The following is a 27,970-nucleotide window of genomic DNA, read 5'->3' on the forward strand; positions in this document are numbered from 1 at the left end:
AGGCTGCTCTATCTAAGGGAAGGCTGATGGTTGGCCAGCCATGGACCCACCATAGTGATTGCTGAGACCATATTGGCCATTACAGTTCATCAAAACATCCCAAAATGTTCAATAAAAGGAAACATGGAAAGAATCATCTTTCTGGAAAGGTTTTTACTTGGAACGATCCTTTGTGGACAGTTGACAGTCAAGATAGGTGACTCGTGTAATTTCTTCTTCTGATAGACTCCACCATTCACATAAGGTCTCTGAACATTCTTCATATCTTTATTACTTACAGTTTTTTAGGGTAACTGTAATAAAAATTATAATTGTTCTTGTCCTCCCATCCATATGCTCCTATCCAAACATTATCCTTGTCCTTCAGTCCATGTTCTCCGTTCACTGGAAGTTGTCTCCCAGGTCTGACCCCACCAGTCAAACAATGATTTCCTATTCTAAGGATAAACCTAATCATTGATAAACCCTTTAAAAGATCAATCAATTACTGATGCTGCTGCCGGCTAATGAAGGTTCAGTATCAGGGGTAGATGGGTACCATGGGCCCCGGGCTGTATGAATATTATAGCCCCTAAAAGTCTGGAATCACTTCCTACATCTGGTAGTAGAATCAGCTTCTTGGGGAATGGAGGATGTGTCCCTTCTGCTGCTTTCCTTCTGTGGTTTCAGGACCTTTGGAGGTTCTTCAAAGGTCTTGAAATGGCTCTTGTGTACATGTGTATTGAGAGCAGGAACAGATGTAGGAGGATATCATGTGTGAAGGTCCTTCTCAGTATAAAACTTGATGGGTGGCCATGGGCCCCTTAGAAGGCTGGGGCCCAAACCACCGATATTATAATCCACTACTATTCAGTACACACTGGCTTCACAGCACAAGCACCATGATGCAGGAATATTGCCGCACCATGGACAGATTTCTATCCACTGGAAGTAAACATAGAGGCTTTCTGTAGAATAACAGCAAGTGGAGATCTAGAAAACCGTGAGGAATTGATACGGAAAGTATATTGGAAAATTATATAACTTTTCCTTAGACAAACTATATCAAATATTTGCTGAAAGTAGAAAACCCCTTTAAGAATAAATTGACAACTGGGTGTTGGGGGGGTGTTCTCAACAATCGGATGAGGTCAATACCAGACTGTGCACAGACACACCCTCATCTAGTAACACACACTTGTCAATTTATTCATCAATTTTGATTAGGAATTTCAGTCAATTTTGGTCAAATAAAGGCCATACGTGTAGCCGTTTCGACAAGAATGAGTAAACGATAGAGTTGCTCAGTCTCCGCTATCTGGGAATCCTCGGTGGCTATGTTCTCAGCTAAGTTGCTGAAGAGGCGATTCAGTGGGTGTAATAAACAAGATGGACAAGTTCTCTCCTGCACATGACAAGGCATGTTGATAAGAGAGATTCCCAGGTCCTTCTAGTATACACCTCCTCCTCCTCTCCCTTTGTCTTGTCTGTAATTCTCACAGATTTATACTGACTCCGGAGTTTTCACACCCAATGTCGGAGCTGTCACTCGTGTGGTGAAGTCACAGGTCCTTCATGGAAGTGACTACATCGTGTGTCGTCTCATTAGTAAAGCAATGACTCAAAGGTAGAACAAATACGTCTGACTATGTAGTCATAGACCGGGTAACAAGGTCATCCCGAGGAGGTCAATGTCATCATTAGCATTATTAGGGCAAGGCGGACATTTGTATGTCACAGGCGAAGCAGGATGGATGCTCCTCTGATCATTGTAGGTCAATCTTCTCCAATCTGTGGCAATGAGGAACTGGGAAGCTGTGTCAGACCATCAGCACATTGATATAAATCACGGTGATGTCACAGTAATGGGATATCAATCACAGTTATGTCACAGTACAATGGCAATGCACAAGGTGATCAGAGCAGCTTCCATGCTATTTACTCCACAGGGAAAACCTTAAAAAATTCATTAAAATATATACATTGCCGCCCAAAATAAATAATATAACATAAACCTCCCCCACTGAAATTAAAAATATCAAATACAATACAAATACAATACAATCAACTATCTGCAGAATTTAGAATACTAGTGCCTCTCATGATTAATCTTAGCATACACAGTGACTTCCCTTTAATAAAAGTATATAAAGTGTCCCTCAATTATAGTGCCTGCCTTGAGTTTTTTCAGTAGGGCATTACATAAATACTGTACCAGAACCATGATCAATACATAAATACAACACCAGAACTAAGATAGATACAGCACCAAACTCAGTATAGAAAAACAGCACCAGAACTTTGCTCAATACATAAATACAGCACAAGAAACAAACTCAATGGCCCCGATCTACTATTCGTGAGGCAAACTGCACTAATATGTGTCACAGTCTATGGGAATAGTCCCTTTGGACTTAAGTTAGTGGACTTCCTGGACCACCGCGGGAGATAATGATGCCAGCCGCAACCCGGGAGCGGAGTCTAAGTGGACTCCTGGTCTTCGCCAGAGCCCGCCGCAAAGCGGGATGGTCTTGCTGTGGCAGGGAGCCACCAGGTCGCTCCACGGATGCTACTAGGTCCGCTGTGGCAGCCAAGGTAGGGACACAGGGCAGGTAGGACCACGGTAAGGCAATACCACGGGAAGGCAGGACCTTGGGAAGGCAGGACCTCGGGATGACAGGACCTCGGGATGGCAGGACCACGGGAAGGCAGGACCTTGGGAAGGCAGGACCCGGGAAGGCAGAACCTCAGGATGGCAGGACCCGGGAAGGCAGGACCTTGGGAAGGCAGGACTTCGGGATAGCAGGACCTCGGGATGGCAGGACCACGGGAAGGCAGGACCTCGGGAAGGCAGGACCTTGGGATGGCAGGACCTCGGGATGGCAGGACCACGGGAAGGCAGGACCTCGAGAAGGCAGGACCTCGGGATGGCAGGACCTCGGGATGGACGGCTGGCAGGACCTCGGATGGATGGCTGGCAGGACCTCGGATGACCACTAGGATACCGGACTGCTACAGGATAACCGGACCGCCACAGGAGTATAGGACCGCCACAGGATTACAGGACCTCCACAGCATTACAGGACCGCCACAGGAACATGGGAACACCAGAGGAACACGGGAACATCAGAGGAACACGGAGACGTCTGGAAAAGCTCAGGAGCCTTTCTCTTCAGTAGGATGACCTGAAAATCTGGCAGGGGATGCTGGGAGTCGCCAGGCTATATAGCCGAGCCGGGAATGCCAGCGCCAGTAAGGAGGACGCTGGCCCTTTAAATTCTTAGTCGGGCCCGCGCGCCCTTGAGTGCAGGGGCGCGCGCAGCCTAGTTCGTGAGGAGGAGCCGAGGACCGGAGCCAGGAACCCGGAGAGGGGAGCGGGGGATTGCAACATGGATGCAGGGGGCACCCACGCCACAATACCAGAACTGGGCCGGGCAGCGCACGGGTGCACCCGCAATCCGAGACATGGATCGCAGGGTCACCCGTGACAATGTACAGCAGAGCTTGGAGATTTTTTCTGGTGCACTTAGTAGTCGGACTTGCCAACATATATGTGGCGCCCAGTGCAAATGCGCACCGGAACGCCTCTTGCTGTGCACTGAATTGTCTTAGTACAGGCGGTCCCGTACTTAAGGACCCCTGACTTACAGATGACCCCTAGTTAAAGACGAATTCCTCTGCCCCCTGTGACTTCTGGTGAAGTCTCTGGATGTTACTATAGTCCCAGACTGCAATGATCAGCTGTAAAGTGTCTGTAATGAAGTTTTATTGATAATCCTTGGTCCCATTACAGCAAAAAATTTTGGTCTGGAACTACAATTATAAAATATACAGTTTCAACTTACATACAAATTCAACTTAAGAACAAACTTTTGGAACCTATCTCTTACTTAACCCGGGGACTGCCTGTACATGGATAATACACAGAATACTTGTAGCACTAGTGTGAGCATTGAATTATTATACTTATAACATTTCATTCCCATTACTTAATTATTTACATCATTGCATTATTATTTTTGGACAGATTTTTATTCCTCCTTTTGAGTAGCTGACAGTAAGCAGACCCCCCTGGAGCACAGGGTAATCTATCATGTGTTATATACTGTAGCTACTGCACCGTCCATACATCATTGATACATCTATCAATGTGTCAGATTTAGTCTTTTCATCTTATATTTTCACGGCTTTTCTGCTCGCTACTAAGTGTATAATGTGATGATTGTTAGGCTTACCGATGGATTAAGCAGATAACCAAGATTTCCCCATTGTTAGTAAATTCTGTATATGTCAGCAAGTCTATGATTTCGACTTTCGGTTGAACCGCTCACATGGAAGCCCCGGGGGACACATCTGTGCCAGAGACCAATTGTATTTGCAAAACTGATTGTTGCATCAAAACTTGGATCGTGGCCCAAAGATATACGAGCAAATCGACTTTTTAGCTGCCATGGGAAACAAAACCGTCTTCATTCTGTATTATTAAAATGCTGTGTCTGCCCCACCCAGAATTAAGTCATGGGAAGAGAAACCCATTCTCACTATTTACCTTGCGGTTTATATTCAGGGAGAAACCAGAAGTGTCATGTGCACACAGGTGCAGGTAGACAAGAGCGACACAAACTGTATACAAATTACCGAGGGAAAATACTAATAACAACACAACCATGGAAGGATTTCTACCACTTACCTTTCTATTGTTCAGATATGGGTTTATTCAGATGTACCTGTATATCTAGTCCTTGGGGGGGCAAATCTCAAGACCAGAGTTTTCCATGTTGCACTCGATACCGTTCAGCTTTGGCGCATAATTCAGCAAAGACCACGTGTCCATCTGGACCATCAAGTCCTTCCATCCTCTTGCAGAAAAGATCATGGGGGATATTTATCAATGCTTCTATGCCAGATTTCTGGCTCTGTAATAAACCCTGCAAGAAACTGGGATTGTTCTTGCAACTACGCCCCCTCCACGATATGTGGGTGCAGAAGGGCGCGTCTGCCGGTAGAGTGGCCATTCCTACCCCACTTTCTAAAAGCCTGTGAACAGTTGCCACTGAATGTTTGCAGGTCTTTAAGCAAAACTCTCTGGCTCTGCCAGGCGTAGTCTTGCCCGGCCACGTGGCCGCCCGACAGATACATCATGCGGTATAAGCCTCTTGATGTATTTACCGCGACAGGGGAGCGTGGCTTGAGTTATATAATAATTTCCCACCAATTAATCAATTGGAGGCCGGTGCCGCCATATAATCTAAATTTTTAAATAGTTTTTGGTCGAACTGTAGGGGAAAGAAAAGATACAACCCCATGAAGCATGACTCCCATATGACATTCAGGGTTCAGTTTTTCAGATGCAGTTTTTGATATCCAAACCAGGAGTGGCTTCTCTCATCGATATGTTCTCACCCATTATCATCCACATTCTGCTTTTGGCTTCAAAAACTGCATCTGAAAAACTGAACGTGTGAACGCAGCCTCAGGGTCAGATCGGCCCAACAGAATACCAGAGGATCCCTCTTGGACCAATACTCTGACATATAAAATAAGCCTTCACTGACCCAGAGTCATGTCCACTAGTAGACAAACCGATTTGTAGTGGACTGTCACACTCTATTTGTGACTAGAAGTTACTTCTTATTGGACATTTATAGATACAGATACATTTACAATATTTACAGATATTATTGATTATTCTATCTCATTAATGATATGTACAACATGGAAATGAATAAGTCTGGTGTAAATATAGAGATGGACCTCAGCATTTTTGCCTCCTTTGGACCCCCATTTACCTAGTCTGACTCTGAGTCCATTGAACAGACTGAGTGCGGCTGACCTGAGTGATTTGTGATGGTGTCTGAGTTACTAAACAAACACGACTCTACTGTCCTGTCCACACATGAGAAGAGCTGAGACAGGGAATAACAGTGATCATAAATGACTATGGAGTCATAAGTTCAGGTCAGGGTAATAACACAAATGTGGCCAATATATGGATTATGTTTACCAGCCCCAATAATACCATTTACCCTTATGTTGTGATTAGATTAAAATAGTTGCCCCCTTATCCATTAAAGGCTGAATTCACAAGAACGTAGCCAGGTAGGCATACATCCGATGTGCTGGAGAGGAGGAGAGGTGACTCTCCAGGGTACGGGGTGCGGCCATGAACGAGGGGAAATTTAAAGTAGCCATTTAAAGGTAATGGGATGTGATTTGGAGTGACGCAATAATTGTTCTCTTTTTCTTCATTTGTTACATTTTGCAAAATATTATTCACGTCATAACTTTTAAATTATAGTTCATCTTATATCTACACAAAAAAATGAATTCTTTATTTACAAACCATTTCACACCTATGTTTTGTCAGCTATGGGTGCCGATAAAGGTCCTGATTGTTCTTCATTAGCATCCATAGTTGTAGAGACTATGAGAAAGTAATAGGCTTAGTTTGAAGTGGTTTGTAGACCCCAATATGGCAGAATAATTGGGAATAATTCAGTATAACTCCCTAGATCAACATCAAAATCCCCTAGGACAGTGATGGCGAACCTTTTAGAGTCTGAGTGCCCAAACTACAACAAAGACCCACTTATTTATTGCAAAGTGCCAACACAAAAATTTAATTTGTGATTTATACTTCCTTCTCTGTCACAGTTTTCATTGATACCAGCCCCCGAGGACCCCAATAAAGCAGAAAATAGTCCCAGGTAGAGCTGTCACAGATAGCTCTGGGCACAGCAAGTCCTGGGCTGTCTGGGACTGCAGGAAGATACCTGGAGTCATCTCTGGTGATGGCCTGGGTGCCCACAGAAAGGGCTCTGAGTGTCACCTCTGGCACCAGTGCCATAGGTTAGCCATCACTGCCCTAGGAGTTCTGGGTCTGGGATGGCAAACCAAAGTACCACCTACTCTGGGATCTGGTTCCCGTGAAGCGGCGGTGCTACCTCCTACATCTGCTGTGTCTCATTCGCTTTTGGACAATCCTTGGTCTTGGATAATGGGATGTCACTTCCTCAAACAGCATAAGTGATGTCCAAAGAGGCCACAGATTGGCCGAAGAGGGTCAATCGACTTTGTACTAGGCACAGCAGCCAAGAAATGGAGATAATGGCAACAAAAGTTGGAGTAGCCTAAGCACACTGGGGCTCATTTACTAAGGGTCCGTCTGATGCATTTTCGTTGTGTTTCCAAACAATTTCCTTTTTGATCTGTATTTCCCCGAGATTTTGGCGCACGCGATCGGATTGTGGCGCATCGGCGCCGGCTTGCACATGACAGAAATCGGGAAACGGGACAACCCGACGGATTCGGACAAACCACAGAATATAAGATCAAGCACTTACATGCACCGGGAAGAAGTAGCTGAACTCCGGCGGACCTGGCGGGGAAGCGACGGATGCAGGAACTCGGGCACACGATCTTCATGAATCGTGCCGGACCTGAATCATCATTGGACAACGGGATCGCAACAGGACCGGGTAAGTAAATCTGCCCCATTATGTGGTTGTTTGGCCATCTCTGGGGTTTTTCCCCATTTAGTGCCTCCCCACTTGGCTGTAATGAGAAGCTGTATAGATCCATAAAAGTGTATGGAGCTTTGCAGCCGGGTGGCACAGAGAGATGCTATTCAAAGAGTAGTGATGACAGGGCTGATCCTCTCCAGGGTGGCCTAGTCAAGAACATTGCCAACAGCAACGTGATGCCACCTTGGTTTGGGGATAGGTGTGGTAAAAAGGCACAGGACAAGATGAGCGGCAGGAGGTAGAACAGGATCAGCTGTAGACCTTGTTCTTGCATGTCCACAAGGCTGTCTGTCTGAAGTGTCCATAGCATCAGCAAACTACCAGGTGGTATTACCTACCCTAAGAAACACTGGCCCAGAGTCATGTTTACATGGAAACAAGTAATGTATTGTTGATCATTGGGAAGCCATTGTATCCGGGGAACAGTTTATCCGCTGTTATATCTGACTACAATCATACAATAATCCAGCGAGCAGAGCATTACAATATGGACAGCGGCCAGCTCTTAGGTAACACTTCATGCCTATTTGGAAAGTAAAGGTGACCCACAGGACGCTGATTCTTAAAGAGAACATGTCATCACTTGTATTCTCATAATCCCGGATTATGATGTATAAGAAATCAGCATTGTGCTGATATTCCTCCAGAAATGAATGAATAAATTGACAATTGGCTGTTGCCATTCCCCCTTGTCATTGTCTGGTACTAGTGTCACTCATTGGACAGTCTCAGGGACACACCTCTAATTGGTAACACCCAGTTGTCTATGTCATCATGCATTTCTAGAAGTTACAGCACAATATAGAGTTATAAGAAAAGATGTTCTAGAACTGGTAATATCAAAGAGAATAAAGGAGATATGACACCTACTCGTTGAGTAATATTTTCCAACAAAGTTAATAGTAAGAATAAACTAGCGGTGAAACCCAATATCTTTAATCTGTTAAGTCATTTTGCAATTTCTTTGTGTTTGTGGATCGTGTTCCAAATCTTAGGACTGCGGCTTCCTGTTAGAGAAGAGAATTATGAGGCCTAATCCATATATAAACCATACAGTATGGGGAAATCCAAAAGATGTACAGACTCCTTTCCAAATGTGCTACGCATATAATTGCAGTCTGTGTTCGGTCACAAATTAGTAATACTTGTTTTACAGCTATCGATACCCTATAATACTATCGGGTTATGCATACGTGATAATAGTGTGTCAGCTTCCAGTACCCCATAACAGTTTGCCCACTCCCACTTACCCATAACATTGTGTCATAGCTAAGGTTTTACAGGCAGCTATAATCTCCAACTTGCAAATTAACATTCAAAGGAACCTGTCACCAGGAATGTTCTTTTCAGCTGATAACAGGTTCCAATAGCCTTTGCTATGCTGATTTAAAAAAAATGAATTGTGAGCATTCTGAGTATTGTCATTACTTTATAAAACTTTATTTCACATTACCTGTCTCCCTGCCAGCAGCGAGTGATAAGTCTGAGGGAAGGGGGCAGCTGCAGCAGCCTGTGTCAGTCTCCTTTATTTATTCTTCCTCTTCTCCATAGTCATCCAGCTCATGTGCAATGAGGGAGGGTGTGGAAGAGAGCAAGACTGCATGAGGAGAGTGAGACACAGGCACTAGTGATGGGAATTCCGGCTCTTCTTAGTGAGTTGGCTCATTAGGCTCCGCTCACTGAGAGGAGCCGGTTCTTATGGCTCCTGAACGGCTCCCTAGAGCCTCATAGAGCTGGCTCGTTCGCGAAGGACACATCACTAACAGGCACACACAGGCTGAAGCCTACTATTTCTAAATTAAGATTTAGGTTGGTCACAGAACTCAACTTTTACCCCACTTTACCCCCTACTAGCCCACTCAGGTAAAGTATGAAATGTCTTTTTCAGAATTCCCTCTTTTTTTTGTGAAATCTGACCCTTTTTCCGATAAAAATCTCCTCCAAAGTCATATGCAAATGAGGCAAAAGGAGTCACTTTTTGCTGGGATTGCTGAGATTGGTCACTTTTAGAGGCTGGTGGGGAAGCTTCTCTTCAGACACCATAACACATTGTAAAGTAATGCTTTTGGTTCCATATGCCAGGTAAAAGACTGACAGAATGTTGTAGATAGATGGACTGTGATTAATGATAATGTTATTTTTGTCTATTATACCATTTCTGTTGACGTGTCCTCACCACCTGGAACACTGCTATTTCTCTCTTAATCATTTCCCTCTGCTTCTCACAAGACAAATCTTCTGCTTATCCAACAGAGAGGGTAGTGGCCCATGCAGGTATAGCAGTGCTCCAGATGCTCTAACTGCCTAATTAGCATATGGATTAAAATGGCAATTTCTCAGAAATGGTACAAGGGACAGAAATAAAAAAAAATCTTAGAAAGCACAGTGGATTTTTTTCTACATGTTGGAAGCAAATTATAACACTTGGGGAGGTGATGAACTCACTTTAACGGATCAGTTTAATATGTGGAACATTGCCCATTAATTTCGTTTAGATTTTTTTTTTTGTGTTTTTATGATTCATTGAATATGGGCAGTCAAAAGCATAGAGGAATAAGTCCATGGACACCATCATGTGTATCCAGTTTACAGTAAACCCTAGAAGTAGATACAAGATGTGATTCCAGTAAGAGTCCCGGCCTGGACAGTCTTTCTTGGCACATCATCCTACAGTGACAGGTCACAATGGGATCAGACATGCTGTAGGGAATTACCCAGCTTTCACCGCATTCACTTTACACTCCTAGGAGGGGCACAGAAAGTGTCCCTTGGAGGTGTCACATGAGTGCATAAGAGTCTTATTTACACCACTAACATCGCAGACTGTTCCCTTTTACTGGCGCACGTGTAAAGCAGATTAATCCAGGATCCTGTTAGTAGTCTAGATCATATATGAATGTGCAATCTTGGTTCTCCAATTTTGGGTAATAAATTGGTGCCCTGTCTTATGCTATTGGCTACTTTGCCACTTATTAACAATCCAACCCAGTGAGTTTGACCTGTATTGTGATATATTTTTACCGATACATACTGTAACCAGGGCCGGCTCCAAGTTTTAGTGGGCCCCTGGGCAACAGAGCCTTAGTGGGCCCCTTACTGGGCTGCCCTCCAGTGGCCACACTGCCCCCCCCCTGCGGGCACACTGCCCCCCCCTCCCCCTGCGGGCACACTGACCCCCCCAACCTCCCCCTGTGAACACACTGACCCCCCCCAACCTCCCCCTGCGGGCACACTGACCCCCCCAACCTCCCCCTGCGGACACACTGACCCCCCCAACCTCCCCCTGCGGACACACTGACCCCCCTCATCCCCCTTCCCCCTGCGGAGACACACTGACCCCCCCTCCACCTGCGGGCACACTGACCCCCCCTCCCCCTGCGGGCACACTGACCCCCCCCAACCTCCCCCTGTGAACACACTGACCCCCCCCAACCTTCCCCTGCGGGCACACTGACCCCCCCCAACCTCCCCCTGCGGACACACTGACCCCCCTCATCCCCCTTCCCCCTGCGGAGACACACTGCCCCCCAACCTCCCCCTGTGAACACACTGACCCCCCCAACCTCCCCCTGCGGGCACACTGACCCCCCAACCTCCCCCTGCGGGCACACTGACCCCCCAACCTCCCCCTGCGAACACACTGACCCCCCCAACCTCCCCCTGCGGACACACTGACCCCCCTCATCCCCCTTCCCCCTGCGGACACACTGACCCCTCCTCCCCCTGCGGGCACACTGACCTCCCTCATCCCCCTGCGGACACACTGACCCCCCTCATCCCCCTGCGGACACACTGACCCCCTCCCCCTGTGGGCACACTGACCTCCCCCCAACCTCCCCCTGCGGGCACACTGACCCCCCCAACCTCCCCCTTCGGACACACTGACCCCCTCATCCCCCTTCCCCCTGTGGACACACTGAACCCCTCCCCCTTTGGGCACACTGACCCCCCCCCTCCGCCTGCGGACACACTGACCCCCCCCCCCTGCTGACACACTGACCCCTAACCCCTCCACCCCCTGTGGACACACTGACCCCCTCATCCCCCCTCCCCCTGTGGACACACTGACCCCCCCTGGTGACACACTGACCCCCCTGCTGACTCACTCCCCCCCTCCCTGCGGACACAATGCCCCCCCCTCCAGGAAAAATAAAATAACTCACCTTTCCTGGTTCCCCCGAAGCAGCGCCTGCAGAGCGCAGCTTCGTGGGAACCAGGACAGGTGAGTTTTAGATTCTGCCTCTATGCTGCTCTCCCAACAAGCACAGCATAGAATCAGAAAAGTAATCGATCCGGATGGTGATCAGTTGTACAGTGCTGGCACCGGGCCTGACTGTAACCCAGAGAAGATCCCACTAGTGCCAGTTTCTGGGCCACAGAACCAGAAGACTAGGGGAAAAAGACGTATATATATATATATATATATATATTTACATCTAATATATAAAGCTGGATGGATGTGTATGTATGTCCGCTAAAGGATTCTGCACCATCGCATTTACAATCAACACATTTTGCACAGTTGTTGCCTGTGACTCAGGGAACGTCATTTGTCATATTTTTGTGCCGAAATTTTCACCCCAAAATCTACATATTAACCACCATATACAGGAGCCATTGTCTGCTGCGGCGGTTGGAAGCTGAGCTCTGAGCTGTGATTGGTTACTATAGAGCAGTGGTGGCGAACCTATGGCACGGGTAGCAGAGGTGGCACTCACAGCCCAATACAGAGTTTGCCAGATAGGACTCAAGGAATTCTGTGGTCCAATACAGCCCAGGACACGGCATGCTCAGCGCTATTTTAGAGTAACATCCTTGGCTGCCAGGACTACAAGAGGAGCAGGAAGGTCTGGATAGAGATGGATTGCCTTTTGAGCTCCTGCTCTGGGTCCCCTAGTTCTTCTGGGGGGTTCAGGGTTCGGGCCGTGCGTTCCCGGCAGCATGCGCTGCGAGTGTGATGCGAGTTCATCGCATCACACTCGCAAGTGTGGAACGGGCCTAAGATGCCTATCTGTGAGGTAAGATGGATAGAGACAGACAGGTTGTGACAGGGACTAACTGAAAGACATGCTGTAACAGGGACTGACTGACAGGCTGTGACAGGGACTGACAGACAGGCTGTGAAAGGGACTGACTGACAGGCTGTAACAGGGACTGAGACAGGCTGTGAAAAGGACTGACAGTCAGTGACCGATAAAATATTTTTATTTCTATTTTGTTATAGTTAAGTGCACTTATTTACTATGCCGGGAGCTACAGCTATTACAGTATAAAACTCCACAGAGCTTGAACATTATAAGATTCTCCTTCTTGCTGTGTATATTTGTAGATTCTTACTTCTTCAAGGCATTCTTGAGTAATCTATGCTATGTACCCCTTACTGTTACTAGCAGACCTGTCATGGGGGACAAAGTGCTATACGAGTGTCCCCAGCGCATGGTGTGACCGACATGTGACTGCCGGATTCCTTCCCCTGCTGCTACTCTATATGGCTCCTGCGTGCAGCGCAGACATGGGACACAGTGTTACACAGCCAGAGCCACATGGTGACATACGGATACATTCTGCATTCCGGAATTCCTTCGCTTAGTTGTGTTTGTAGTGGTGGCATTTTTCTGGTATGCAGCCTCCACTACTACATGTCAAGTTTAGTAACTTTAGTTTAGGGTTGGGGGGGGGGGGGGTTGTCTGTCAGATGCAAAGAGTCTCCCCAACCAATAATAGAACAATGTGAGGGTCTTTATTAGGAGCAGACACTTTATTCTTACACCACAAACTGATAAAGCAATGCTGAGATCATCAACTATTTATGGAGCTGCAAACCAGTCGCCGGTCCACGCATTAGTCCACAAAAAAAAGGACCCACAGCTTAAATGGATTTTACCCAATTAAACTACTTGCCCTCTACGGTAGGGTATGCAATGTCCTTTCCAGAATCCCATTTAACTTTTAAGAAAAAAAACCTCAACCAAAATCATGTGAAAATGAGCAGAGAAGAGTCATATTTGCCGGAGATTAATCAAGTTGCAGGGGAAGTGGCACCCTCTCTTCTGCTGTTTTATAGGATCAAGCAAAATGCTTTTGGTGTCATTTTAAAGATAGGAATCTCATCTTGCAGATTGGCTGGATCTTAATATGTAGCTTGCATTTCCAACTACGTCTTTATCAGCTTGTAGATCACAGAACCACAATTCTGCAAGGTGAGATTCTTATCTATAATATGACTACCATATCATGTTTCTATGAACTGAATATAGGGGGCTGAAGTGACAAACTCCCCCTCTCTCTCTAAACTTGACTCATCTCAGGCAAATATGGCTCTATGCTCATTTTCAGGTGGCTTTAGAGGCAATTGTTTTAAATAGATAAATGGGTGAGATTTTGCATGAAAGAGAGAATTCTAGAAAAGGCATTACCAGAGGGGGCTAGCAGCTTAATGGGGTAAAATCTGGTGACAAGTTCCCTTTAAGGCAGAAATGTTCTATCAAATACACTTAGTGTGGGTAGATACAGTATCATATGTATACAGTATACGCGGCTATTGTTAATCTTGTGCATCCGGTTTACCGTGGGCTCCACCCACGTATTCTTTACATTCCCCTGATGCTACAGTAATGTGTCACCCAACATTACTATCTAATAAGATGAAATTATATTAGTACTGGAGGTTTGTTTCTATAATCCGGGCAAAGAAATGTATATTTTGCAGTTTCTTTTACCTGTTGTCGTCCCACAGGAATATTCTACAAGTTGTGGTTGGGTTCTCCTGTAGATTACATGTATTTGTTATGGGTGGTGGCGGCAGGACTTAGTTGGATCAGTTTATAATCTGGTAAATCTGTAATCATGACATTCACAATAAAGCTATGGATATCCAAATCACAGGCATTAAACCCCATTGATGCCTCGGGCATTTGTGACCATGGCATGTCAGATCTGTCAGATACTTTCATGCAGGACACTTGAGGACTTTCTCCATTATAGGGCAAATCATTATGTAGATTAGGGGAGATTGGTTCTTACTCATCAGTCAACAGGGTATCTGCTCAAGAACAAGGGGATTGGGTACTTGACGATCAACTGGATAATCCTGCCATCATAATCAGGGGGTTTTAGGTTGATGACATTTATCCACAGGACAAAGGAAAATTTACCCCTAGATAATGGCAAAATAGTTACGTGGTCCACCCTATACTAAAGAGGATTTTGGCCATCCTATGAACTGTCCCACAAGTCCCATAAAAGTCAATGCTGCTCCAAATTATGGTCATCTTTTCCATATTCCTCCTGACACAACCAAGCATTTTCAATAGGGATGGGGAAAGCAAAGTACTGTCAAACACCTTTAGTGTGGTGGCCAGGGGGGCGTAACCTCAGAAGGTGCAGAGGGTCGCAACCGGGCCCAAGATGCTTAGGGGGCCGATAAGGTGTCACTTTCCTAAATGAGTGGACTAGTACTATACACCATACATTATACTGTAGTAGAGGGCCTGGCACAGACTTTGCACTGGGACCCATGAGCTTCAAGTTACATCACTGGTAATGGCTGATCCTCTTTTTGGAAGGGAAGATCAGACATGCTGAAATCCAACATGCCCAACCCTTCTTCAAGACCTCATATTAGGAGGTCAGCTTTTCACAACAAAATTCCTCATGTTTGGTCAAAATTAACCTAATAAAGGACATCTACCATCAGGAAGAAAGATTGTATGCAAATGAGGGACTCCAGTCTCTATTAACACCTATGATGCCCGGAGGCCATCAGGCTCATTTGCATACAGTCCTTCATCCTGGTGGTAGATCCCTTTAAATCTTTACTTTAAAAAAACATAGACCCCAGGAAAAATAACAAAACGTTATTGGTATACATTATAATATACAAGACATTAGGCACTACTCATAGAAAACAGGTTTTATTTACATTTTTACATTGGCTTTTCTCGGGGCCATTACATTTATACAAATATATACAGAAGGACATCAGGAAACCAGTTTTACTCTTTAGAACCTGTATTAATATTGACATAACAAGGCGTGTTATTTGTAGGGCAGGCCGGCCTTATAAAGCTTACTTGTACAAGCAGCAAATACCATCACTGAATGCCAAGGGATGTGGTAGAACAAGATCTGTAGGTTCGACTACAAGAGAAATTTGTTAAAAGGGAACCTGTCTCCATGAAAATGCAGTGTAATCTGCAGGCAGCATATTGTAGAGCAGAAGGAGCAGATCAGATCGATAGAGTTTTTTTGGGAAAGGTTCAGTATACCTTTTATATATTCAGTTTTAAACTTAGGAGTCCAGTGGGCGGTCCTATTCAGATTTCCATCAATAAAGAACTAGGAAGAACACCCACTGGACTCCCAGAAAACATTGTATAACACCCTGCCTGTAGACTGGACTGTGATGGAGACTTGATAGGGTCCCTTTAAACAAATTTGTCAAATATTAATTTAGTCACTTTCCGCTGCCAATTCATTTTTAAATATTTCCAGTACGGTACAACAACATTCTTATATAAAAAAAAATGTATAGTTTTTTTTAATAATTCATATTACAATTTATTACTCTTAGTTTACTCCACCATTAGGATTACGTCAATCCTAAATCCACTCCCAGAGATCTTCGGATATGCATCTTAAACTTTCGAGAAGACCACATAGATGAACCCATTTTAGCCATGCACTTTTTTTCCCCCTCTAAAAATTCTGACAACTTTCTACAACATGTGTAATTTGCATCTAATTCTTCCTTTAAGGCCTCCAGCACACAAACGTGAAATGGGCACAATCCCAGGGGCTATACATTTTGTACAGTAGGGGAGTCCTTGCATTATACCAGAATATGATGCAAGGACTCTTCTGCTGGCTGAATTTCAGCACCAACACTGTATTATCGGTTACACCAAGGATGGAAAGTCCTTGCATCATATTTGGAATAATGTAAGGACTCCCCTTCTGTACAAGGTGTGCAATCCAAAGGATTGAGCCAATATACGCTCCCATTTCCATGGGCTCCACATGTGGAAGCCCAAGTCACATTTTTCCATCTTACAATTTTTTCCACATTCAAAAACCAACTTTCCTACATACTTTTTCACATTTCTTTATATAAAACATTCTTATTTTTTCCCCCCATTTTACTGTAACATTTCCAATATTCACTTTCTTCAAACTTTCACACTGTGTTAACAGGTTTCCACTTTCTCGTTCTTTCACAGAAAAAAAAAGTCTTAGTTTTTTTTTTTAACCTAAAAACGCGTCATGATAAAGTGGGGAGATGCTATATGATGGTAGTCGGTGGACAGGAAAAATTTCAGGTCAATATTTTTAAGGTGCACATGTACTTTTAGCCAAACCAAGAATCTATAGCAGAAGAAGAGTTTCACAGTTACGGTAATAATTTGCAATATTAAAGGGATATTCCGTGGACGAGATCAACTGGAATATCATTGGTTTCATCATTGGGGATTGCAGGAGCTGGTCCTGGTACTGGTGCTTTTTACTATTGAGCAATAGCAACATACAAAACCCCTTCGCTCTTCTTATCAGTGAGTGTTATACTAACCAAAGCCTGAAGATCTTTAAAGTATCCACCAATTTCGAAGACTTTGGCCAACCCTATAGTGTGTACAAGGTCCACCAACGTCTTTATGTGTCCCCCCTGGTGGATTGGTGTCTATGAGGCCTTCTGACCTTCTATCAACTCTTCCCCAAAGGCAGATATGGCAAGATCCTCCTGTTCTTAAGGGGTAGGACATTACCGTAGGAACCCCGATCATATACCCTCACTTTACTTTAGCCCATCATACATGTGTTCTGTATGGGGAGAGAGAAGACCAGCATCGGCAGTAGGATACTGTATCTGCCAATAAGGAGGAGGCCCGGTAGACTTAAGAGGGAGACTTATACCGGTCCCAAAACAATTGGTGGGTCGATCTTACATGAATCTAATGTCTATAATGAGAGAAAGGAATCACAAAAGATTTCTGAAATATGAACAACCCTATGACTATGACCAACGTCGAAGGGGGTTGACGAGCTCAAATTCTAAGCCAACAACTTTTGTATGTTTCTTTGCATCCCATTTATTTCCTAAAACTAAGCACCAGAAGTGCCCCTCCATGACATAGTTGGAGGGTCTTGTCTTCCGAAATCCTAGCTGATGAGATCTCCAGGTCTCCACTAGACCTCACCATAGTATTTAGTGCCCATATTCACAGTGAATTACAACTTCATATCACATTTCAACAAATATTAAGTGTCAAAACGATGCAACATCAGGAACAAAATGTGTATCACAAAAGCCTTGACTTCTTTAGGAGCAGTCTCATAGAAACTATAGAATGGTCTCTCGTTGGGTGCGTCGATTTCTAAAGAGCTTAATCCTTCTGATTCCTTTAAATGGTGTCCAAGTCTGAACCCAATGAACCCCTTGGAGAAGCTTCACAATCCTCGCATGCGGTCTCCAACCGAGTTAATTCCCCCAAATGGGACATTCATTGTCTTTTTACCTTAATGAGTTCATACAAAGCAGAAATATTTCTTCCACCGACATTTGGAAAGTCTTTTAAAGCCCTTTGAGCTGAGTTTTTTCTCTAGTCTTGCCTTGTGTTTGATGGCACTGAGAATGGCCGTGTCAAAGACTTCTTTGAGGTTTTTCTGCGTCAACGCAGAGCATTCGACATACGTCTGAGCTCTGATCTTCTGCGCCACCCCCTGCGCTTGCGACTCGCTCACCGGTCGCACACGACATCTATTTAAGTTGATCAACACATTGACATCATCTCGAAGGTCAGTCTGAGTTCCCACCAAAACCACCGGAGTGTGCGGACTGTGGGTACGGATTTCTGGAATCCATTTCTCTGTAACATTTTGGAAGGAGCTTGGATTCACAACGCTGAAACACACCAGGAAGACGTCGGTTTCTGGGTAACATAGGGAGCGGAGGTGGTCAAAGTCTTCCTGTTCAGAAGAAAGAACAAATAAAACATAAGTCATATCTTATCTTACTATGCTGATAATGACTGTTTACATGGTCAATATATAAAAACTAATTACTGTGACCACTGGTAGAGTAATTGAAAGGGGCATCATGTGAATTACAGTCTGATCTGCAGGCAGCATGTTACAGAGCAGGAGGAGCTGAGCAGATTGTACATAGTGTCCTATCTGCAGGCAGCATGTTATAGAGCAGGAGGAGCTGAGCAGATTGTACATAGTGTCCTATCTGCAGGCAGCATGTTATAGAGCAGAGGGGACTGAGCAGATTGTACATATGTCTGAAACTTAACCCTTTGCTATTATTCTGATCTTAGGTCTTGTAGAGAAGAGTTCTACCAGAGAGATCAGTGAGCAAAAAGTTTAAATGATTAAAAACTGCTTATGCAGAATATTTTCCACAAACTAAACAGATCTATATTCATCACAATCTGCTCCATTACTCCAGTTCTATATATATTGTGCAGTTTAAAAATAGAGGGGAATTTTTCCAGAAATTATTTAAATGTGCAATATTTTTAAATGTTATAATAAAAGCAGCAAAGGTGGAAAAAAAAACACCAAATACTACAAATATGTACAAGCCCCGATCGGAAAACATTCCTGACATTAGTTTTTATGTTTTTCCCTTCAAGATAAGTAACTAGTAATACCGGTTCTCACAAACGTGTGAATGAAACATTCAGAAAAACTATGTAACAATAAAAAAAAAAAGTACTTTAAAAAAAATGTAAAAACTTTATTTAAAAAAAAAACGCAAACTACATAGTTGAAAATCTGTGAGGATATCTTCAAAACACAAGTGCTTTTGCCTACCTGTCCTGCTGTGTCACATAGTTGGATTCGTACTGGTGCTCCATCCACCTGCACCTGAACTGCAAGACAAAAAGCCACAATTAATACAGAAAATCCAGATTTTTAGAAGTAATGTAATACATTTTCCACAGAGCACAAACTGTGGCCTTTGCAGTAGTAGGAACCCACCGGCTTTTGGTATAAAATTTCAACCTTCTTACAGTCTATTGTAGTATGGTTTTCAAAAGATATCTACTACCAGGAGGAAGGATTGTAAACCAAGCACACTTTCTTACTGGCAGGATCTGCTCTTTTAGCTTTTAATGCACTCAATTTTATGAAAAAGGGGCTTTGAAAATTATGCAAATGACTCCGAGGGGCTCTCAGCTCAATTAACAGCTATGGGGCCCGGAAAAAAAACCTCAAAAAATTATGCAAATGAGTAAGAGGGGCTCTGGCTTCTACGTTATTAATTGAACTCAGAGCCCCTCAGAGTCATTTGAATAATTTTCAAAGCTTTATTTGTAAAAAATAAATGCATAAGGACCTGAAAAGAAGAGTAGCTCTTGCCAGAGGAGGCACACATCTGCACGTCAGTGTGTATGCTTTACAATCCTTCATCCTAGTGGTAGATCCTTTGCTTAACCATTGTTCTAACACTTACATATTTAACATTGTTTAACTATGCCTAGGCCACTGCTTACCTAGAAGCTACAACCAACTTATTGTTACAAAGGGGATTTAAAAGTAAATCAAAACTGAAAATAGTTTTTTTTAAATATTCCTTTTCTATTCCGAGAGATAATAATTTAAAATTGGGAGGTCCAAAGCCTGAGTCTGCGTTACTGCAGTTAAAAAAAAAAAAAAAAAAAAAACTTATCATAAAACAAGGAAAATTATACTTTAAAATGTATCTTCCAAATGATTGTAAACTTTACATTCTTTAGAAGGAAACGGTTTACTCCTTTTATTGCTCAAATGTCTGTACTACATTTATTGTAGCTGCTGATTGTTACAAATCCGGAGTTTTTCGTGACCAAAAACTCGGTAAAAGTTGCGTAGTTCATAAAAGCTTGTACCCTTTATGTGTATGAAAATAATAAAAAATACAGTTAAACAAAAAATTTATCTTTAACATAGTACAACGTGTACAGCTTCTGGATCGGTAACTTCAATGTCGGCCATTTTGAAATGTGTAAGCTGAAAGCCAATATGTATTTTATGGTCTACATGGGGACACAAACAATGGATTTAGTCAGCGCCTCATACAACCAGTTCACACTCCTATATCTATGGGAACCAGATCAGCGGTTTAATGGTAAGTGGTAGTTTTACTGTATAGGGTATTGTGTGGGAGGAGGGGCGCACCAGCTTCTCAAATGAAATACAGTAAAAGTGTTTGAAGCCGGGTAAACAGGTTTGGGACACACGTCTTGTTCTCGTGACCATAGGCTGCTCGCGTTATGGTCTTGTATCTCAGGTATTAGAACCTGTTTGCACATAATGGGTGACTTAAGTTTATTGGAGAGTAAGGGTGTCCTAATATATGACTACTATTTATATTGATACGCACGTTCTGGTGAGCAAAGCCACCGCCAACTTATCCCAACTACTGCCCACAACATTGGGAGATCAGTTTGGGTACACAGAAGATTGATATGATTTAGTACGTTCTACAGACCTTAAAAGGGCTTTTCCCTCAGGGTGGGGCCTAACTTTCTGATCCATGAAGGGGGGGGGGGTCGCAGTGACGAAACCCCCACAAATCAGGGGAATGCGGGGGCCTAGGGTGCCTCCTTTGGTCCCACTCCGAGATGAGCGGAGCAACTGGCCCTGCTCTATGGAGCTGATGGAGATGATCATTATCATCATTACGGTTACTTATATTGTATAAGTGGATCTCCATGTTGGGGATCATTTTTGAATGTAGCGCCCAAACCTAGTCGACACTTCGCTTTATCGAAATCTCAAAGGAAATCTTTAAAAAAGGGTATGAAGACCTCATTCTCCAGTGGTCCTCCGGGTCTCTGAAGCGCAAGATCACATCAGGAAAGAGGAGAGTAATGTTTCTTATATTAGGTGATCGCATTCGGGCAATTTTTTTAAAATCAAGGTTTTTAACCAAAAAAAAAAACTCAACTTAACACTTTGCTTATGATCCTTTTAACTGTTGTAATGCGGATACCAGTACGGAAAAGGGTTGTGTTCCCAGTGCAAACATCTTGAGGAAAGTTTTATAGGAAGTGAAGAGACCAACATGAGAAGAAAAGAAGGGATTACCCTAGACCAGAGTGCACAAGAACAGCAAAGGCAACACAAGCATTGGAAACATATCAAAAGGTGAAACCAAATTAGAAAACTTCCCGCTGTGAAGCAAACAAAGACCCTCGGAGGAAAAACTGAAATGCAAATGGTTTGGATTTCAGAGAAAAGCATGAAAAAGTCTAAAGGACAATAGACTGGATTCTCACTTCTACTGGCTCCCATTGAATGGAAAGTAGGACTATGATGAGAGTCATCCAGGGGCACTAATAATTGTGGATATTCCTAACCGGCAGACCCCTGAGTTACGTACAAGATAAGTTCTGTAGGTTTGTTCAGAAGTTGAATTTGTATGCAAGTCGGAACTGTACATTTTATAATTGTAACCTCAGCGAAATTTTGTTTTTGGTCTCTGTGACAATTGGATTTTGAAAATTGTCAAAAGAACCAGGATTAATAATAAATCTTCATTACAGACACCTGTGATAACTGTTACAGCTGATTACTGTAGCCTAAGGCTAAAGTACAGTAACCTACCAACATCCAGAGGTCTGTTTTGTAACTAGGGGTCGTCTGTAAGTCGGGTGTTCTTAAGTAGGGGACCGCTTGTATATTGAGAGCGTCAACAGCGCCATCTTGAATTAAGGAATTTTAGGGTATTACATATTACAGCACTACCTTACCCTGTTCACTAAAAAAATAAAATAAAATGGTTGCAAATCAAGACATCGGCGATCATATCTATCCTCACCTATTCTCAGCCGTCAAACAATTGCACTAAATTAGGGCGAAGGAAAGTTTTGCAGCTCAACATTAACTTGTTCGATCTTTCTTCTTACATTAGGCCATTAAGCGTTTCATTGTTCCAATTATTAGGTAGAAACCTTCCCAATTTTTGGACTAGTTAAATATTATATTTCAGATGATCAAACTATTGTATACTATAATATTCAATAAAAAAATGCAGTTTTTCAAGTGCATTATCACAAATCATTTATCTTTTAAGGATAGTAACATCATTGCTCAATGTAAATGCAGACAATAATAAGTGATAAATGCCTCTGGTGATATCATGCCTCCTCATCAATTGCGTCACCATAAAAGTTATTGTCATCCACAAACTTCTAAAGATCACCTGAAGTGACGCTTACAATAAGAACTGGCAGGGAATGTAGTGGGTCTCAGGGCATCAGAGGTCCTAGGGGCTCCATCCGGACAGGAGTTCCCAACAATCTTAAGTATTTTCATGTTCCCATGTTTCTTAAGGGTATACTGAAGAAATCTTTCTGGGGGTCCACCACCTGTTCTTATCTATGCGCTCTTATAGTGTGTGATATGATCCTTTTAACAGAACAAAGTCCTTATAGGGTAATAGGGGTTAATAACAAAAAAAATTCTAGGAACCCAATGGGCCAAAAAATTACTACTGGGTTGAGCTTCTTTTATCATTAGGGGTTTGGAGGGTGGGGGGGGGGGGGGGACCAATCACTCATGAACTAGATCTAGGATACTGCTCTAGTAGATAAAAGCTAAGTGGTAGGCTACATTCACACCATGTGTGCCTGCCGTACCGTAGCGCTGCTCACCCCGCCCCTCTGCATAGAAATATATAGCGCATGGCGACATATTACGGGAAAGATAGGACATGTCCCATCTTTCTCCCAGCAACGGAACGGTACAGTGTAGCACCGTACCACTCCCATACGGCGCCGTGCGACCATTGGCGTCTATGGGGGACATATATACGTTGCCCATATGTTCGTGTGAATATAGCCTTAGAGTGGATGTATTGGAATGGATTCTTTGCCAATACCCATTTTTGACATGGACACGGTTCATGCTGGTCACGTCCCAAAAAGGTGCTTCACCAGATTGTATGTTGCCAAAATCAAGGCTAAAACGTGCGGGAGATTCACCTTCTCTTCAGGTACACCTGACACCTATTGTGAAGAATTTTTTGTTTCAGTTAGCAACTTAGATCTGAAATAAGTCCATATAATTCTGCTCATTAAAATCAGATTCTTGAAGGCTGACAAAATGATTACTGACTACTTCAGTCTATACATGAGCCTACAGTAATCAGCAGCATGGACTGGTCTCCGTGTGATGACATCATCATTACGACACGGATGTAAAAAATTCTTAATTTCCACTTAGAGAGTCCATTACAATAGTGAGACGTATGACGCTTTCTTCCTGTCATAGCCCGCGAGAGGCGATTAGACAGCACACGGGTGTGACCTCTGACTGGAGTGTGTTCTGTCACCTTAGAAGCTTGTTAACTCCTGGGAAAATAAAATCATAACCTGAGAAGATAGGAGAAGAACTCGTCTAACTAGAAACGCTCCTGTCAACCGATACCAGAGACTTCACAGCCGGCCATGCTCGCTTTGTTTGTAGTAATCACCGTGTTTTATATAGAAATGTCATCTATAGGTTAAAGAATATCCTCCAAACAAAACAAAAAAACAACAACAAAAAAAACACTGCCTAGCTGCTTCACAAAAGCGTTAAATGAATAAATTCATAACCAAGAAGATTTAACACTTAGTAATCCGGGTGGCAAATTCTTCAGGAGAAATCATAGTGTCTGTAGAAGTTGAGTGAATGTTTGTATTCCTGTATCAGAACGGTCATATAATGAACACCAAGCCGCACCCAATAGACCCACTGGCAGTCATACATCAATTGTGGCGCAGGAAGCTTGCAAGTTTGTGGTGCAGGGGGTTAATCAAGTGGCGCACAAGCAAAAAAGGTTGAGAACCATCTCCACATTCATTAAGGTGAAATAGAACTAAAAGGTCTAAGTGTGTGCCAAAAAAAAAAAAAAAAAAAAGTTTCGAAAGAGCCAGAAAACTAGATGCATAGGAAAAATGTTGGATTTCCAAAAAAAAAAAAAAACAAACAAACAAAAAAAAAGACAATTCTTAAATGTGGGAAAATCGTTAATATTGTGGCTCCAACTCTTCAAAAATAAGGCGCAAAAAAAAAAATCTGCCGTTCTGTTTTCCGTTTTAAAGTCAATAATAAAATCCCCCCCCCCCCATTGACTTATAATGGGGTCCACTGGGGTTCTGCCATGTAACAATATCTGCAATGAAGGCCGCTGATGTAGCTATTGATACAAGTGTATGCTCAATCTGTCATTCACTTAAAGGGGTCCTCAATATCATATTGGTGGGGTCTACAAACCTCCACCCCACAGATCAGCTGTCACACACACACACATAAAAAAACAGGAAGTAGACAGCTCCATCTTCAGTTTAGTGGTCAGACCAGGTTACTGCAGATCAGCTCCTTGAATGGGAACTTAACTGCAGTGACTCAGTTTGGCCATTACACAGAAAGTGGAGCTATTTGCTTTAAGTTCCATTTTCTGTTTTACTGAAAATTATGGGAGTTGTTAGGTGTCGTACCATTAAACTGATATTAAAGGGCTTTCCAGGAATCCCTTTGGGTGTCCCATCCAATACTTCTTTGGGTGTCATGGGACCCACTTCAGCCAATGAGTGGCCTCAGACCACAGGACGTCACTCCCTTTGTCGTCCCCTGATCCGAGGAGGCCACTCATTGCCCGAAGCAGTAAAGTCAGAACATCCTAATATTATTCTGGGCCAGTATCAGTATATTTTCTAGCCACGGCTGTGGGTCATGAATCCTCTGTGGGATCAGCATCATTTATAATGTTATTGGCCTATTTCCCGCAGTTGCATAGTACACGGCCTTGTTCACACAGAGATGTTAATCCAGAGCAATAAAGAGCACGGTAATAAACCTTTCAGAACCCGCCATGACTGGCTACCACCTGAGAACAATAGCTGGCCAAGGACTGTCACCTCGCTTAGCATACAATGACGTGAGGTGAACATTTGCTACGGTGAGGTTGTTTTTTGTAAATAAAACTCTGCAAATTCAACATTTCAAGGATAAAGAAGTCTCCATGGAAACTATTGCCCCGGCCTTCACCCCATAGTGCTGACCCTCAAGAGCAAACATCAGGATTTAGAAACTACAGCGCCCCTAGCTGTGGGATGTGTTAGTACTTCTTAGGTAGTCCTGGCGAGCCCTTTAAAAATGGAGGTTAAGGAGAATGTGTCTGGCCAGATCCTGATGTGTTTGGTGATGTCAGCGATTGGAGGACCTCATGTGGATCTGTGATGACTCAGCGTCCATGTTATTTATGTGAAGGCATTATAATTATTATTTAATTAATTAGACATTACAGTGTCATACGGCTAAACTGTCTAGCTGCTACACAAGACTTTAGTAACCACACACTCTGCATACAGTGAGCTAGTCCACCGGATCCCCTCATACACATGCATGCCTGGCTTGGTGTAGTGCTGCATCCGTGCTGATTGGCAGAAGGGAGACTCCTCCAATGATTGGGCATTTTGAATACAGCTGTTTTTACCCCCCCCCCTTACATATCTGTGGTTGGGGGTGCATATATACATTAGATGGCCTGCTGAACCTCAAGATCTCACACATGTACATTGTAAGAAATTTGGAGCTGTCCCTTGTGCCAGAGTAAAAAAATCATTGTTCTTAAAAAGGGTTGTACATGATTTTAAAAAAATTACATGGGGGGGTTGAACAAAAAAAAAAAAAAACCAAAAAAAAAAAAAAAACCACACACTACAAAACATTTTATACCCACCTCTCTCCACCGTTGAAAAGGGAGCGCAGATAGAGGAGTCTATAAATGGTTTACGGTTTTTATAATTCCCCCCAAAGCCATATAGAATATTTTTTAAAATCCAGGACAACCCCTTTAAGGTAGATAAGCTCAAGTCCGATGTGTCTAGCTGTGGTTTATGAACCCTTTCCCTTTAAAAAAAAACACATGCACGCTCAGCTCAGAATAGGATTGTTTTCTAGTAAACCAGGCAAAGGGATTTTATTGAGGTGTCGTTTTTATAGGATTTTATCAATTAAGCTAAATCTATATGTAAGATACATCAATATGGGATGCATGCAGAGTGCAGTTAAAACTGTACTAAAAAAAATTGTATAAAATTACAATTACACTGCACATTTTGGAAAAAAAAAAAAACAAAAATCTGCTTGAAATCAGAATTTTTTTAAGTCTTTTAACTGGATAAATCATTACAAAGCAGATATTGTGCGGCTGTCGGTCAGGATTATTCCACACATATCCGCACTGTGTGAACATACCCTGAAGGTCCTCCAGTGAGAACCCCACAGAGTAAGCTGTGACATCTCAGCAGGAGACAACCCGAGGTGAGAAGACAACACAATGACCATTACCCTGGGCAGGAAGGAGTTAGGGTAAATCTTATCCAGGCGGTTGTCAATCTTATGGAGAAGTCACAGGTTCTCCGTGATATCCCCCCCACATTTTGTCACTTAGAGCAGAAAGAGGAGGTAACACTTAAGGGGGAAATAGGACGGTGACAATTTACTGCCCCTTTTAGTGTCAAAGTAAACAATGACAATAAATTGGGCTCAATGCACCATCCTGTGGGTATGCACGTACACCAAGTACCAAAATATATTATATTGTACAAATAAATTTTTTTTTTTTAAATTACCTTTAAATAAAAGATTTTTTTGACTTACCAGAATATGTGTCTAGCGCAGTCGGCTGGTATTCTGTTGGGTAACCGTTTATGGTGTAGCTGACCACCAGGCTGGTCTTACCCACTGCACCATCTCCAACAAGGACGCACTTTATGCCCAGTTCTTGGCTGTTGGGTCTGGAGGAATTTCTTCTCCTTAAAGTTCCTGATAGTTGTGGACTCAGTCTGTCGCCATCAGAACAATCCAGCATTACTTGAGGTGGCATGATATTGCCAGTCCTGGGGTCTTCACTAAAAGCCTAGAAGATAAATCCACTTTCTTCCCTTTCATGGGTCACTGTGTGCCAGGAGCTCCTCAAATGACCTTCTCAGGAGGGGGAATTCACCATTATTGTGTTTCTAGTACATCCCACTCAGAGATTTTTTTTACTCTGTCATGCTAAACAGGTGTGACTATGTCATGGTTTGCTCTCCAACTGGTTTTAGGCTTAGAGCCAGCCTTATATATACCCTCCCTCCCTCCTAGGATGGTAATTGGAGCCTCCTAACTTCCTTATAGACAGCACAGTCACAATGCTCTTGTCTTCTAATCATATGTTGTGCTGGATAATATACTGTACAGGGATGAGAACTTATTCAACCCAAGTTAATTATAATGGTAAGTTCACACACTGCATTATTTTGGAAAAAAAAAAAATCCTATGAAGTTTAAGCCAAAGCCAGAAGTGGGTTCAAAGAGTACAAATATCAGGCTGAGGCAAAAATGTGGATGCAGATATTCCTCACACGTAAAAATACACCGAATTGTAAAGTTTTTGCCCTTGAAATCTAAGGTGAATTTTTCTTTTTGGCAAAACATATGGATAGGAT

At 43.2% G+C, this 27,970-nt stretch overlaps 1 protein-coding gene across 1 annotated transcript; it reads right to left on the minus strand.

Moving 5' to 3' along the window:
* Positions 1-15,399: 15,399 nt before the first annotated feature.
* On the minus strand, positions 15,400-27,587 carry RHOV (ras homolog family member V). Its single transcript, XM_072115344.1, has 3 exons — positions 27,141-27,587; positions 19,317-19,375; positions 15,400-18,464 (listed from the first exon to the last, which is right to left on the minus strand). The coding sequence occupies exons 1-3, from the start codon at positions 27,364-27,366 to the stop codon at positions 18,024-18,026; spliced, it is 726 nt and encodes a 241-aa protein (XP_071971445.1). The 5' UTR covers positions 27,367-27,587; the 3' UTR covers positions 15,400-18,023.
* Positions 27,588-27,970: the final 383 nt, after the last annotated feature.

This window comes from Engystomops pustulosus, chromosome 7 (assembly GCF_040894005.1).
Source record: "Engystomops pustulosus chromosome 7, aEngPut4.maternal, whole genome shotgun sequence".
NCBI lineage: Eukaryota > Metazoa > Chordata > Amphibia > Anura > Leptodactylidae > Engystomops > Engystomops pustulosus.

Bases quoted from the DNA above. Each gene is read 5' to 3' on its own strand.
- RHOV (XM_072115344.1), bottom strand. From the start codon at position 27,366: ATGCCACCTCAAGTAATGCTGGATTGTTCTGATGGCGACAGACTGAGT. The intron at 19,376-27,140 runs GTAAGTCAAAAA...TTTGTCTTGCAG, and splicing joins TGCGCTAGACACATATTCTG to TTCAGGTGCAGGTGGATGGA. The intron at 18,465-19,316 runs GTAGGCAAAAGC...TCTTCTGAACAG, and splicing joins TATGTGACACAGCAGGACAG to GAAGACTTTGACCACCTCCG.